The sequence below is a fragment of the Apodemus sylvaticus genome, chromosome 8, assembly GCF_947179515.1.
Source record: "Apodemus sylvaticus chromosome 8, mApoSyl1.1, whole genome shotgun sequence".
In the NCBI taxonomy this organism is placed as follows: Eukaryota; Metazoa; Chordata; class Mammalia; order Rodentia; family Muridae; genus Apodemus; species Apodemus sylvaticus.
In genome coordinates, this window is record NC_067479.1 from 6,966,806 (window position 1) to 6,983,039 (window position 16,234).

The 16,234-nt window shown below is 43.8% G+C and overlaps 1 protein-coding gene across 1 annotated transcript in view; it reads right to left on the reverse strand.

The window, feature by feature from the left end:
- Nucleotides 1-9,745: 9,745 nt before the first annotated feature.
- The window catches only part of Gpc6 (glypican 6), a 1,033,125-nt gene continuing 1,026,636 nt past the window's right edge, over nt 9,746-16,234 (reverse strand). The window contains exon 9 of the mRNA XM_052190667.1: nt 9,746-14,298. Within this exon, the coding sequence (XP_052046627.1) occupies nt 14,096-14,298 (203 nt within the window). The 3' untranslated portion in view covers nt 9,746-14,095. The remainder of the gene's footprint in view (nt 14,299-16,234) is intronic.

Consider the following 16,234-nt stretch of genomic DNA (forward strand, 5'->3'; position numbering starts at 1 on the left):
TAAGAGGAAGAAGAGAGTGCGGTTACACAGGCTGAGTGCACACTCAGGGAGACCTTGGACACTCTCCAGAGGACAAGGGATAAAGGAAGACGGCTGGGCTCTGAGGTAAGTCGTGAGAAGGGTCTTAGGACATACGGAAGCTACTACGAGGGCTCATTGTTCTGTAAAGTGGTACAGACAGATGAGGGTGTGGTTTTCCAGAAGACAGAGCAGACACCTTTACAAAGGAAATCCATGGCACATCTATAACGAAGAAATGAAGGCCAGAGTTTCATTAGAAACGGGAGGCATGAGAGTCCCGCTTACATGCGGACTTTCTTGGCTAGCACAGTCTTCAGGTAAGTTTCGGAGTGGTGTACCCCGATCTCCTGCCAGCGGGACTGACACTAGAAAGGGAGGAACCAAGGAGAGTGTGAGTCGGGGAACATGAAGCCATCTGTTCAGGTAGTAATGAGATCGTTTGACACAGTGAAAACAACTAAAGCCTAAAAACAGGTCTCACGGAGAGGGGAGGACACAGCAGTGAGAGAGACAGTTCTAGAACTCATGTTAGTGAGTTAAACTCCAAATTGGGGTTAAGCAAGGAAGACGTGGGTCTGGGTTGTGACTGGTTGGCGTGGTTGAGTGGGGACGCTTGTTTTCTCAGCTCTTGTCCTTGCTGACGTGTAGGCTGGATGTTGTTTAAGGGATTGAGTAGGCATCCCCACCCCCCAGGCCCTATTGCTGTGAAGCCCTGTTGTAACGCATTACCTTTGTTGATTCTTCTTCCTTGCTGCTGTTCTCCGCTCTGCCCTGTACCTGCCCACTCCAGTATTCTCCTGAGATCCCCTTTCAGAACACAGTGCCCACCTCCTCCCCCACCGGGCTCCTCTCTCCAACATCATGACCTCTGCCCACACTCTACTCACACACTGACAGAGCGACGCAGACATGAGTTAGAGGTGAAGATTGCTGCACATACCATCTAACTCCATCTAAAGGGGCATGAGCTGTCTTAGGACTTAGGGGTGCTTGAGAGCTATCTTAGGACATACCCAGTAATGCTTAATTTGTCTCCATTTTCTAGCCTTGCCACTACGGTGATGTTAAATCCCTCTTTAACATCTCTTACCACTTTAAGAAAAGTTCCAGCATTTTCTTCCTGTTATTTTTGAGCAGATTAGGAAGGAAAAGATATTTAACAGATGCTCAGGAGTTTTTCCAATGATTTCAAGATTAGGAGAATGCCTCTTTCTGGGCGTTTCCTGGCAGCTTCAGTGGGAGTGAGTTGAAAAGAATTTAATAACTGATAACTTTGCAAAAGCCAAGAAGCTCTGACAATGAACTCCAGGGCAGCTGTTTCTCTGGCTCCAAAGAGTTATTGCAGATTAAAATGTATGCGTATCCTTTATAATCATATCAGGCAGCATAAGCTGGCAAGATTGAAATATTCTGGTCTTACACTTATTAATAAATATCACTTGTTCATTAAGATATCCATACCAGCAGGAAGACAGAAATGACCTGCTTGCCTCAGAAAGCCAGACATTGTGTTGTCAACTTTGTAGGTGAAAGGAGGGGTAACTACAGTCCAGGTTTGGGGACCGGGTTATTACTGTCACCATCTGGTAGCGTGTTCTTTGGGTGAACTCACACCTCTCCTGTGTTTTAAGTGGCCACAGGGCATCTTGCTAGGCAACCTAATAAAGAATTACCTTCTAAATGTTACATTGAAAGCTTTTAAGACTGCCTTTGCTTAACAATACAATATCACATCTGGTGGGACTGCCATCCTTGTGAAGCAAGCTCAGAAGTATTTATTAAGTACTTTTGGAAGATGCATAACCACTGACGTGAGCCGGTGCTAATAGAGAGTCATTAGACAGCTGTCTTCAATATTGGTGGGAAAGGCCAGCTCAGCAAGAAACACAACAAATTAAAGCCAATACACAGTGCAGCATCCCAATCTCACTCCATCCCCTGTGTTGTGGATGAGAACAACACATTTCACAGTCTAACAGCTTGGTGAGCTCTGAGCACTGTTTCTACTCTCCGGCCAGGGATATCATGAACTAAAGAAGCACACCAACATAGCACCTGGAAGGAGCCCAATGGGGGCAATGGCATTTGCCTTAATGACCTTGGCTTAGGAGATTGACACCCTGGGTTAATGAAGTCTCAGGGGGATGTGGAAAGAAAGCAGAGACATGCTTATATTCCTGGGAGGTGTGGGGCGTGTCATGGACTTCCTTGTCTTTGTCACCAGACATCAGAATGTTCCTCTCTCTCCATCTTTCTTTCCGGTCTTCCCAGTCCAACAGCCCCACAGTGCTGGGCAGGAATAGCCTGGTGGTGCAGGGACTTGAGAGCAAGAACGGTATTGCTGCTGGCATGTTGAGCATGGAGTGCAGTCCATGGGAGGATACATTGGGAACATGTCATGAGAAACCTATAGTGCAGCCAAGAGGTTACGTGGCTCATTCACAGCCAACACAACACCACTGTGGTATTTCTAGGTATCATCAAGATTGTAACATGAGATGGAGCCTCACTAGTCAGTAGAGTGCCCTGTGCATTTCATTGAGCCAGGAAATGGAGGGTAAGACCTTACCTCCATGCCCCAAAGAAATTTATATACCCACAGATGTGGCTCTGGGTGGCCCCTGAGCAGGGTAACATCCTCAGACCTCAGAGTGTTAAAGCACATAGGGGAGCGCTATAGCTGCTGACAGTTTGAGGTTTGCCCAACTCATCTGCAGTGGAGCCTGCAAGGGAGACTGTCATCCCTGCTTCTCTGTGCTTGCTCTCAGTAGGCAGAGAGCACACTCTCTGCTTTCATTCAGAGAACGCACCTCTGCAGGGAAGGGTTTCTGCTTCCAGATCTACCAACCATCTATGGATGTCAATTTTTAGATTTTTAGAGACTTGGGGCCAGGCATTTAGCTATCTGTGCCTTAGCTTCTTTGTCTAATTTGAACAATAATAGCTACCCCTTCCCCCTTTTTAATAATATTCTATTTTTATGCTTATTTATTTATCTATTTATTTATTGAGTTAAGATCTCACTCTGCATCATCTGTTAGCCTGGACTTACTATGCAGGTCTGGTGTATTAGTCAGAGTTCTCAAGAGAAAGAGAATTTATAGAAAGAATATATATTCTATGAATATATATAGTCATAGATTCTATGAATATATATAGTCATATTTATACATACATATATACATTCTTACGTGTGTGTGTGTGTGGGGGGGCAGGTTCAAGAATGGCTGTCCACTACTTAATAATGTAGTTGTTTAGTCCAAGAGGCTGAGTGTCACAGCTGGAATGAATAGACTTGCCAGCAAGATCAAGTAGGCAAAGAGAGAGAGAGCTTCCTTATTCCATGTCCTTTACATAGGCTGACAGAAGAAGGTGTGGCCCAATTAAAGGTGGATCATCTTATCTCAAAAGAGCTAGATTAAAGGTATATCCTTACATCTCAGATGATCTGGATTAAATGTAGGTCTTCCCATTTCAAATGATTTAATTGGGGGGGGGATCTCTCACAGGTGTGCCCAGCAACTTAGTTTTAGTTAATTCCAAAGCTGTCAATTTGACAACCAAGCCATTATATTGTTACTTCAAACTCAAGGAGATGCTCCTGCTTCTGCTACCTCTGTGCTGGGATTACGGATGAGCAGCCTCATACCTGGTAAGTGTTGTATTTTTAGATGAATTAACTAATATACAGGAAGCACTTAGCACCGTTCCTGCACATCGCTACTACCTTCCAGTGTTGCCTATATTATTTTTTTTTAGCAGGTGTTATGGTTTTCTCTTTGACAAGAGGGAACATATCTCACCGAATTATCAATCTTCCTAAACAAATGTCCAAGTGCATGGTTCTGAACAATTAAATATATTTGTGGCGAATTTCCATCTCATATCTTATTTAACACTGCAAACTCCAGAAGAAATTTCTGCCTCTATTCTGTAGACCACACAAATGTACAGAATTGTGTCCAACTAACCTTCAAAAACAATCTTCAGGAATAGGTGATCTTGCAAAAGGATGCCTAAGCCTCCTACGGAGGGCGGAGGGCCTTAATTAAATGGGGATTTTAGACGATGGGCATCAGCAGGTGATATTCTTCATGTCACATTTTGCTCTCTTGTGGACAGCATCACTTCAGGTGATCAGAGAAACATCACAAGGGCTTTGTTCTTTCAGCGTAGAGATTCAACGGGAAATGTTGCCAGTGGCTTTTCAGAAATGATGACCGAGTAGACACGTCAGTAAACTGCATTTTCCCGAGTTGTTGTGAACTCAGTTGGGAAACCTAGTACCTATTATTTCCTTATGTTTTGTCTACTTCTTTGTAGGGGAAAGGAGGAAGTTGGGAGGTTACAGTAATGCCTAGGAAATGTCCGTTACCATCTCATGCATCGTGTATGTTCTGCGAGGACACAGAAGAACAATGGTGTGTATGGACACGTCAGAAACACAGTCAATCCTGTGCGTGACTTAAAGTAAGAAAGGAGGGAGGAATGAAGGAAGGAAGGGAGAAAGGAAGAAAGAAAGGATGAAGGAGGGAAGGAAGGAAGAGGGGAAAGAAGGAGGAAAATGCCTATAGTTGGTTTGATGTTGCTAAGATTGGCAAATAGAAGCAAATGGGTCTCAAATTCTCTCTCTCTATAGCAACAAATGGAATCAAAACACAACTGTGGGAAAGTACCAGTTGCTGAAGCTTTGCTCACTGACACACCAGGCAAAGTTGCCTCGATGCGGAAAGCCCAGTCCCCTGGGACCATGTTCTAAGTGGGGTCCATTTTGTCATGAACGCAGGCTCATGTTTGGTGCCCACCATTTGTGGGTAGCAAGTGATAGTGTGCTTGATGATGCCAGAGTTAGCTTTGGATTCTTGATTCTAATTCCAAATGTTTCCCATGCAACAAATAGGCAGGGTGTGTGTGTGTGTGTGTGTGTGTGTGTGTGTGTGTGGTCAAGAGTTAGTTTTGACTAATGTTACCTAGTGTTTTTCAACTGGGAAAATACCTGGAAAAACTATGGGCATCATATGCATGTGAGTATAACTTGCTCTTGCTAATGAGCATTATTAAGCCTTGAGATGAGCTTATAATTTATTATTTAAGCTAAAAACACTGTGGAGAGTAAAGGACACCTGTCAATCATTATACTGGGACAGAAGCAGGGAACTACCTGGGAAGGTCTGAGACACACTGGTTTCTGACTTATACTTTATGAGTATATCTTATACTTTATAAGTATATATATATATATATATATATATATATCCACTCAATGTATCAATGTTCCTTTGCGTGTATGTTTTATTCATTTGCTTTACTGTGGTTGTCTTTCTTTGGAGCGGTGATGCCCAGGATGGAGAGTCGATTTCAACTCAGTTTTTCCTTTTGCCTCTTCCTGTGTCATCCTGGGTGACCTTGAATCTTCCCAGCTTGTAAGATGCAGGAGGAAAGTGCTCACAGCCTTGTCCCAGAGGAAGCAAGGTTTCAGGGGAAAAGCCTTTTTTGTTTACCCGTCTCTCCTAACTCAAGCTCTTTGCCCAAATACAGATAGCCTGCTCTACAAATTTCCTTTAAACAAATAAAAGAGCTTCGTGCTTAAAAACAAACACTTGTACAAGTGCCAAGCTTGTCTTTGGCTCTATTAAAATAGTTTCCAAATGATATTCTATATGCCATGGTTCAAGCAAACAAATAAAAACATTAAAGTTGTTCCTACATGCCTAACAAGCTTTTAATAATGTCTTTGTGTAGACTTCTTTGCTTACCATAGTATGAGACATCTCGTTTTTTACACATGGGAGCGGTGTACTAGAATTCACAATTGGAAATGAGAATTCACAACAGAAAACTCTCATGTCTTTCTTTTAGCATCAGCTCCAGAGCTGTAGACTGGGACCTAGATGCTGAATGGCTGGGCCGGTTCCACTTTAGGGAGAAGCTCATAGGAACCAGGGAACTTTCTGGTCTGGTCCTTGGGGTTTGAGTGTCTCCAAGGAGAGGGAGAGAAATAGAGTTGAAGGCAGGCAAGCAAAGCCTGGTGAGGAGGTGGAGACTCCACTGCAGATGCTCCTCGCTTTGTGCAGCCATGACAGGAACCCCTGCCTAAGCCAGGTGATGACCACGACAGGAAAATGAATTCAAAAAAAAGTAAATGAATTCAAACTTTCTCTTCGGGATGAACTGCTTTTTACTACTGTGGGGCCTGCTGTGAAGGAAGAGACTGGTCTGGTTTGTAGTTAGAACTGTCTTTAACTTGACAGTCACCTCTCTCAAAAGAGAGATGTCTAAGACAGACACGGCCACCAGCGTTAGACTCGGATGGACAAGGTTTTGGTGTCATGGTACATTACAGGATGCTCGAACAGTAGTCAGCGAGGGTGTCACGCCCGTTTTCTCTGGGAGTAGAAGGCTCACTTGTTTAAATTTACATTTGGAGTCAGGTTGATCTTTAGATCAGGTAAGTAAACCACAGGTAAGGAGGCAGAGTTCTTGGGACGGATAAGACACTTTTAAGTAATTTGCTTTTTCTGAATGTGATGTCTAGGCCAAATTGACAGGCAAGGGAATGCGGTATTCATGCAGCACTGGTCCAAGCACCGTGCTTGGATTTGTAGGACTTAGAAGTTCAAAGGCACTCTGAATCAGCAGTTTATTTATTTAGGATTTTAATTAAGGAGAAAAATTAAGGCAGAAGGGAGTTAAAAGACACAGCATTTCAGAATGAAAGGTCTCCTGTGTGCATATAAAAACCTGTGGTTCCCGTTTATCTGCTGCCATTTTTGCACTCCTGCTGCTGATCCCAAGTCTTGCTCATGAGAGCTCAACTGATACGGTAAGAAATTAAAATTATTCTTATGTACCTGTGCTTTTCTGCCCGGTTCTAATAAACTTGGGCTCGTATCAGGGCGTCCTTTGTTGGACTGGACAAAGACATCTCATTCTATTTATTATAAGAATGAGCAGATTATTTTACATGCTAGAGAACCCCTGACAGAGAAGCTCCTAGATATCTCAGGTCCTTGCTTTGAGATGTTAGTGCTGCTCTCAGGGAGATGTGTCTGTCTGGGCCCCGGGTTATCAGGCGCTAAGGGTTGGCTGTGAAGCTTAACTCGGTTGTTCCTGGATAGTGTTTTTGGGACTCTTGTCAGAGTCATCTCCACCCCCTAGATCTGCTCAAGGCTGTTGCTTTGCTTCCTAGGGCAGAAGCTCACACAGCACCCGGGAGGCTCGTAAGGACCATTCATCTCAGGAGAGGTCTCTCCCAAGTTCCAGTTCCCATTTGATGCATGTCATCTCACCTCACACTGTAGCGTGTAATTTTATAAACACACTTACGCTTTCTTGCTCCGACAGTTGCCGCAGCCATGCCGCCTCCCCACTCAGCCCTGTCAGTTGCCGGCTGGCGCCTAAGGCTGCCTGTTCCTCTGGCTGCCAACAACCACGCCAGGAGCTGCTGTTCACCCTACCGGCTGTCCCCTTTAGCCCCAAGGAAGGAGAACACTAGAGACTTCCATTATTTAAAACTGATCGGCTAACTCAACAGCTGGGCGAAGAATTTCCTTTCCTAATCTAACAGTCCCATCCTCCTTAGCCTCAGCTGGTGGCGGAGGCTTCATACTATAGGTGCCCGGGAGACCTACATGTCTGCTGCTTCCTATCTGCTCCACAGCCTGAATTTCCCAATCCTCCCTGCGTCCCCTGCCCGTCCACCTGGGACCCGGAAATCCCACCTTTTTTCTCTTCGCCCAACAATTGGCTTCTGCTGGTTTTATTGACATAATCAAGAAACAATCAGGGAACCAGATTTCAATATTAGCTCCTCCCCCTACATCACACTTTTTGAAACCCTCGCCTGCGTGCTGGCTATGTGTTCCTAACTCCGGGTAACACGCAAGGTGCCAAGGAGCAGCACCGATGCTCTCCGCTCTTGTCCCTGTAATAGCGGGCACATGATAACGGACCATCACACCTCTCTGGAAAGAAAGGCCATTTAAAGCCTAAGTCAATTAGAATTTTCTTAAAACAACCTCCAAAAACCTCCTACAGGTACTTGGAAGAAACAAGTTTGTTTAAGATAGATGTTAGTCTGCACCCTCGAACCCAATATATAAGCCTTCTGTATTTCTCTTTACGCCAGAGTGTTCTTGGGAAAACATTTCCCTTTTCTCTCTCTGTTTAGGCCTCTGGCTGCCTAAGAGCCCAGGCTCCATTGGCAGCTGGGAAGGAGGCGTTAATTCCTCCTGGCTTTGCCACATGTCTAATATATGACCCAACACAGTGTGTTCCACGGCACGCTCAGATCAGCCAACAAATGGCAGAGAAGTATACTAACAGTGTATCAGGTGTCCACGTTTGTTCACTTAGGTGTGAGCCGGCAGCCACGCCTTTCCAGCTGCAAAGATACAAAACAATATGTGACCTTTAATTGTCGCTGCTTCATAAACTGCCAGTTTTTGAGTAAATACTATTTTGATGTGTGTGTGTGTGTGTGTTTGACAATGACTATCCCAGACTATTTATTCAAATAGCAGCCTTACTACTTATTGAAAAGCACTTTCAAGAGCTTTTGGTATTTTCCTCGCCCATTAAACTGGTTTCAGTTTGCTTCCAAATTAAATGTGTTACACTGTGATTTTTGTAGGCGCATCATTTGTTCCCAAGCTCCCAAATTGTCTTGTAAAAAGCGCGTTGCTTGATAAAAACCGTGATGTGATAATTGAATTAAACTGTGGTGTTCCTTACAGCTAAATGCCACGTTCTCGATACCTTTGTTTACGCAGATGCCTTCATTTCAGAATATTCTTAAAATTAATGATGTGTTGCTATTAAAATAATGGTCAAATACATGGAGGAGCATGCACTTTTAATCTGATGGGTCCTGGGCACCCATGACACAGCGCTACGGTAGAGAGCAGAGAGGTTGAGAGTTTCAGACATGTTTGTCAAGGGGGTCTGAGATATAGAATCTGTGTAGTGTTTGGTATGCAGAAGAGCACAGACGCATCTCAGAAATATAAATGCAGTTTGCTCTATTTGGAAGCAGTCCTTCGACAGGTAATCTTAATTTTCTTTTCTGACTTTATTTGTGTAGTAGTGACATAAATTCTAAGATACTCCACGTGTTTTCCAAGAAGAAACAGAAGTAGAGGGATTGAGGGCTTTTCTTCCTTACTCACTAAGAAACTCAATGTCCGGAGGAGCTAGAGAAAGGCCCCAAGGAGCTGAAGGGGTTTGCAGCCCCATAGGAGGAACAACACTATGAGCCACCCAGTACTCCCAGAGCTCCCAGGGGCTTAACCACGAACCAAAGAGTACGCATGGAGGGACCCATGGCTACAGTCATGTGGGTAGCGGAGGATGGCCTGGTCATACATCAATGAGAGGAGTGGCCCTTGGTCCTGTGAAGGCTCATTGCCCCAGGGTAGGGGAATTCCAGGTCAGGGAAGCGGGAGTGGGTGGGTTAGGGAGCAGGGGGAGGGAGGATGAAATGGGGAGGTTGGAGGGGAAACAAGGAAAGGGGATAACATTTGAAATGTAAATAAAGAATATATCTAATTAAAAAAGAGAAAAAGAAAGAAACTCAACGTCCTACACTCAGAGGGGTTTGTAGCTTCCTGGTTGTGAGTACTTTGACGATGACATGATTAGTACTCATGCCTCTACAATGTCAACAAAAATGCTTAACAAATGCAAAACACCGGCTACGGCAATCACTAAGAAAACACAGAAGGGGTGACGGTAGATTTTTAAAAACTATTTTAATACAAGATTAATAGCAATTTTCTATCCAAATCAGAAATGAAAAAAAAAATCTTAACCCAAATGATAGTCATTTGACAGTCACATAAAGTTTTAGGTTTGATTGGTGCACACATTTATCCTGCATATGTGTTCTGTATATGCACACAGAGACTGCACTGTGGTACCCTCATTAAGGTGTAGCTCATGAAGTCCCTCATTACAAGGCCGTGCCAAAGATTACGGCATCCACTCCACTCTCAGTGGAGTCCCAAGCATTCCCAGGCAAAGCCGAGTCTGGGCTACAGCAAATTATGACATAGCAAGTCTCCAGGATGCGTACAAATCAATACTCTATTTGTATATGTTGGCCTAAAACTAAGCACTGGCTAATATCTCTACCAAGGAGGAACACACTGAAGATTTATAAGTTATGGGCTCCTTTCCTCTTCAGGCAGCAAGGCTATACACCTTTTAAATTTAAATATCTGCTAGTGACTGTAAGTCAAAGAAAATGAGGTTGAGTATCTGCAGGCTTTTGGAGAAGTCAAGACTGCATTTGCCAACATTTGAAACCTAATGTCAAACCACGTGGTACTCAGCCTTGCAGAGAGGTGAGAAAAGATTTGCAAGCCAGGATCTTAGTAAGTTTTATTCCTCCTTGAGGACTTAAGTTGGTGCTTAGTCTGTAGCCAAAATATGTATGTAATGCTAAGAAGAATTAAAGAAGGCTAATGTCTATAGCAGGGAATGTAAACTAAGTTTCATGACTCTGCATCCAATAATATTTTCAATGTGTTTGGTTTAAAGAATGCTCCATTTGAAACTACTACTGCTCATCAAAGGATAAGAGTTTTTCAGTGTAGACAAAGTAGTTTCTCTCCCTTATGTTTGAAGCGGGTGATTCATGTCACCTTCCTCTATGGGTAAATCACAGCAAGGGAGTCAGATTTCTAGTGCTGCAGTCGGTGATGGCTGTAATCAAAGTGCCAACCCGGCCTTCGCTGCAGTGACAGAAAGCTGTCTTGTGGCTGCCAATCCAGGACTACGGCATCTGTGTTCATAAATTTACAGTCCATTCTTCTCTGCTGAAGACATTAGCCTCCATTTAGCCTTTGTTGTAACATATACAAAGTATAATAAACATCAATTACAGACAGGTATTTCTGTTAGAAAAATACATATTAAAACTAAGGAACATGTAAATAGAGGCACTTCGATAAGCTAAGTGTTTGCAGCTATGAGCATCACCCACCAGTTTCTAGTGTCCAATTATTTTGGGGGGGGGTCCCGTTCCTCTCTACTCATAACACAAGTCGTGATGTGATTACAGATTCTAGGGGATGGCGTCGTCACAAACAAGGGCAGGCCGTGGATGACAAGGGAGCACTGAGACGTCTCCTTTCACTATGGTGGGGTGAGAAACTCAATCTGGGAGGAGGCTCGCAAAGTACCAAAAAGGGGTAACTGAATGAAAAGTCTTAGAGAATGGGAATCAAACGAAACCTTTGACATTAAATCGGTCTAAAAGCCACATGACAGGCAGTGATAATGACCATGAAGGGCGAGTGGAAACATTCTGTCCACGTCCGTGTGAGATGACCCAATGATGTGGTTTTGTCAGCTGACCCTCTTCTCAGCTCTGCCTGGCTCATGGGCATCACTGTATCTCGTCAACAGTCATACCCTTGAGAATGAAAGTGTTGGGTCAAAGGAAACAGGCATTTCCATATTATCTGCATGACGAGTGTGCACAGAACATGGGTTCACATTCATTAATGTAATATGTTGTCATGTAAACCTTCTGGAGGCAAAAGCATGGTAAGGGGCAAGACATCTCGATTTGTTTTATAGAAGATAATGTAGAAATATTTCAAAAAGGAAGCTGGAGCTTAAAGCTGTAAAAAGAAGTTATTATTCAAATATCCTGGAGAATCAACATTGGTTTAATTTGTATTGCACCATGATTATTGGAAAAAAAATACTGATTTCTGAACAATGAGTCACCTAACATAAATGGCTGATCCTTCATAGAGATGTGCCATATATAATGGGATTAAAAGCCAAAGCGTGGTACTGAGCTGGGTGGTTTTCCAAAAGGACGCAATTCTGAATTGGATTAAGTGTTAATGTCATACAAATGTAAAGGAAAGGTGCCACAGAGTCTCTCAGAATACTACATTGTTTATTTTGTTAGGCATAAAGTGGTAACAGGCGCTTGTAAATACGTTCTGTCTTTCAAAAGTGCTCAAATATACCTAATACCAGTGCGCGTGTCCTACTTAGACGTGATGACTAAATCGGTAACTAATTTTCATTTTGGTGAGAACAGAGATAGAAAAATATCATTTATGTGTCAATACTGTCGACGAGTCAGTTAAAAATGTGATCAGCATGCTGTGGTGTCGAGATATTTCTTTTTCCTATCCCAGATGCATCATAAAAGCAAAAGAAAAGAAGGAGGAGGAAGGAGAAGGAGAAGAAGAAAAGAAGAAGAGAAAGAGGATGAGGAGGAGGAGGAAGAAGAAGAGGAGGAGGAGGAGGAGGAGGAGGAGGAGGAGGAGGAGGAAGAAGAAGAAGAAGAAGAAGAAGAAGAAGAAGAAGAAGAAGAAGAAGAAGAAGAAGAAGAAGAAGAAGAAGAAGAAGAAGATGGTTAGCCAACTGTCTTCATACAACCCCGGTTTGGTATATTTTGCTTCTCCCTGTCAGGGGAAGCATTGGGTCTGGCTTGGTGGGCAGGTTAGGCCTGGCTTGGTAGACAGGTTAGGCAGTGGCTCTAAAATGACCTCTTGAGTTTTGGCCATTCAGTACAGTACCCCGTAGAAGTCCTAGGCCAGAGGTGCTGTACAGGAGAGCAGCATTCTTTCCACACACACGTTCTGTCACCAGTCACGCCTTGCACACCAGGCTTGTCCCGTGAGCTCAGGACAGTTTGGAGCACCAGGGGCAAAGCAAGCATGTGTGAGAAGGGTGTGCCCTGGCAAACTTGTCATCGATGGACAGTTAGATACATAAAAAGTTCTCATTCTTGATTCTTGGTGCTCGAAGATCACTAAGGAATCTGTTCTCTGAGCAGCACAGAACAAGAGGGGGTGGTTGACAAAACAGTTCTGTTACAAAGGAGTGTCAACCCTGAGCTTGGAGTTAAGAAGTTAAAATCTGTGATTTATATATATATAATATATATAGATATAAAAATAGATGATCATACTAAGACTAAAAAAGTGAAAAGAATCTCCATGTCAATACTATATATAATGTTTTTTCTCTCTTTTTTTTGTCTTGACATTTTTTTGTTGTTGTGAGTTGTTTTGTTAAGAGAATGCCCTTGTGATGCTGAAACCAATTGACACAGAGTCAATAACAAAACCTCATGTGTGGAGCTAATTGTCTTGTCAGTACGAGAACCCTTATCTGGGGGAGAGTCGGGAACCCAGGAGCTGAGACCTCTGATTCATGTCGGTCTGGAGAAAGAAGAGGCTGTACCATTAAAGATGATTTTTTTTTTTTTTTTAGTCAAGACCTAGGAGAGAGGAGACTAGAAGGGGGGGGGGGACATCTATGAAAAACTGAAGACAATCAGTGTCAATTGGATACAATGAATAGACGTTTGGAGACAGGAAATGCTGCGTCAGCGAGTAGTGGGATCAGGCAGGGGGAAGAGAGGTGTTGAGTTGCAGTAAGATTGCCGTTCATATAAAGACAGAGTCCTAAATTTGCTCTCAGTACCTCCGAATCAGTTTGGTTAGAGACCAAGACAATGATGTATTTCCACTACATAAAAATGTTACACTTTCTCCTCATAAGTGTTTTGTAAACCCCCACTTGTCACAGAAAAGCTCACTCCAGGAGTTGGCTGTCAGTGCCAAACCTGTTAGCATGAAAGTTCCTTTATTTTCTCTCCTTTGTTTGTTTCCTTGTTGAAAATGCAGTTGTCTTGGGGTTTGGCCTGATTTGAAACGGGAAATTATTTTCTTCCTATTTTAAATGGGTCGTAAAAAAATAAAAATTAAAAAAAAACCAAAAAATCCTCACAACATGAAATTCCTTTAATTTTGCAGCATAAAAGCAAATGACGGTTAAGAAAAAAATCTCTTGGTACGAAAGATTTGAGTAAGAATTCTCTCTGGAATAAACGAGGTCGCCGCAGATAGTGAAGGAAAGCAGGTCATCTGGTACCCGGTACTCTTTGGAAAAACAAAAGGGGCGGCAGATTACAAGACTGCTCTCTAGTCATAGAAAACGGCGAGTTTTGTGGCGTGGTCCATTGTCCAAGAGTGTAAGAAAGGAAGGGTGTTGGCCACAGAAGAGCTAAAACGCAGTTTCGTTTGACCAAAGCCCACGATTATCTGTAGAGTCTCTGCAGGGCCAGGACCATGCAGACCAGAGACCAGGAGATCAGGGAGGAGCTGAGCTTTGAGGCCGAAGATTCCTCTTCTCTGCGGTCCGGGTCCACCGCAGGGGCCTCGGTGGTGACAAACTCGAATTCCGTGGGACACACATCATCCATGCAACCACTTCCGCTGCCTGAGCCACTGGATTCATCGCCTGGTTGGGGAAGATTGACAAGGGAAGTTAGAACAGACAGCTGGGAGTAGCTAGCGACAAACAGCACCACAGCCCTTGGGGTGGTGTGGGAGGAAGACTCCATCAAAGCGTTGCTGGTCTGTCCCACAGATTGTTCTTCAGGGGCAGGTTGGTGATGGACCAGAAACAGAACTGAGATACAGTATTCGCTGGTATCTACGCAGAGTAAGCTGGTGACGGGTGCCCTCTCAACCACATTGATATTAGACGCGTCTGCTGTCCAGTATTTAAATGACTAAGAAATTGTGTTCTGGAGCTGGAGATGTGGCCACTGCCACGAACCTCAGTTCATTCCCCAGGACCAACATCCAGCAGCGCACAGCTACCTGTAACTGTCTTCCTGAAGATCTGACGCCCTCTTCTGGACTTTCCCAGCTCCCCCCACACAAAGTGCCCCTAATCACACATCCTCTCCCTCTCCCTCTCCCTCCCTCTCTCTCTATCTCCCTCTCTCCCTCATTTCCATCTTTAAAAAGCAATCCCAGGGTCTGAAACATCAACCAAGGGGCACACATGGTTCCAACCAAAAATGTGGCAGAGGAAGGCCTTGTTGGGCATCAGTGGGAGGAATGGTCCTTGGTCAGGTAAAGGCTCAACAGAGGCCCAACAAAGGGAAACTGAGGGGGGGAGGTGGCCAGTGTTTCTTAGCACTGTGTCAGGTGGAGGGGCATATATGTGGAGGCAAGGGGAGGGAGGGGGTTTGAGGGTTTTTGAGGAGGTGGGAAATTGGGAAAAGTTTTACCATGGCAATGTAAATGAAGATGATATTCAATTAAAATAATCTAGACTGACTAAAAAAAAAAACAAAACAAACAAAAGGAATATTATAAAAAAGCAATGCTTTGCTTCTTTGTACTTCAGTGTTGCTGTTTTAAGATCTCCTGCTTTTTAGAGACAACTTTTGGTTTTTCTTTGTTTTGGGAATCTAGGCTCCAAAACTCATGATCTTCCTTCCTCTTAGCACTGTCTCCAGAGTGCTGGGGTTAAGGGTGTATGTCATCTCACCCCCTTTAAGAAGACCTTCAAATGGCCATTTACGGTAAGATAGAAAATAAAAAGCAAGCAGCGCAGGCAGGACCCCAGAGGTGGCCGCAGAGGTGGCCGCAGGAAGCAGCAGAAGGCAGACACCATCACTTTGAGTGCCCTCCTTTCCGCCTCACTCCCAGGTTCTTGTCTTAACAGCAAACACGGACTCTTTTCAGCCAGCCTCTCTTTAAGACACGAATGGGTAAGCTACACCAGTGGCTTAGTTCCCCACAGTCCCAAACATAAGAAACAGATTCTGTATATTTTTAATGTTTGGAATAATCAAATGGGAGGTCCTATCATGTAACCATAACAATTCTACACGTGAAGTTCAGGCTGACAGTTTGATTATAACACAGATACAACTGGTCTACCTCCAGGGATTTACAGGCGCTTTCGCATTCCTAGGGCACAGCAGAGGAGCTGTGACAGACACTGCATGGCCCTAACATATTTATTATCTGTCCCATTACAGAGCATGCTTGCCATTCCCTGTCTGCTTCCCCACCCACTCCTTGTCTGAGGGTGCCTTCCTCCCCTCCTGCCCACCATGCCTCTGGGCTTGCCTAATTATCATGTCTCATTGTTTTCTTCATGTTTGGTTACATTTTCAGCCAACTACGGACAAAAAAATTAATAAATTCAGAGAGTTTCCAAGAAACAATGTGAATTTGTCACATATGAAGTGAAACCCCTGTGAATGGCTTGATGTCTGAACAGGCCCTGCTAAAGCTTACTTCTGCGTCACGGCTCCCGGCTTCTCTCTTGCATTATGTGCCATGGAGCTCTGCCATGACTGTATCCATGGCAACATGGATGCCTTTTTCTTGAGATTATTCCATGAATAAAATACAGCATAACTATTATTTAT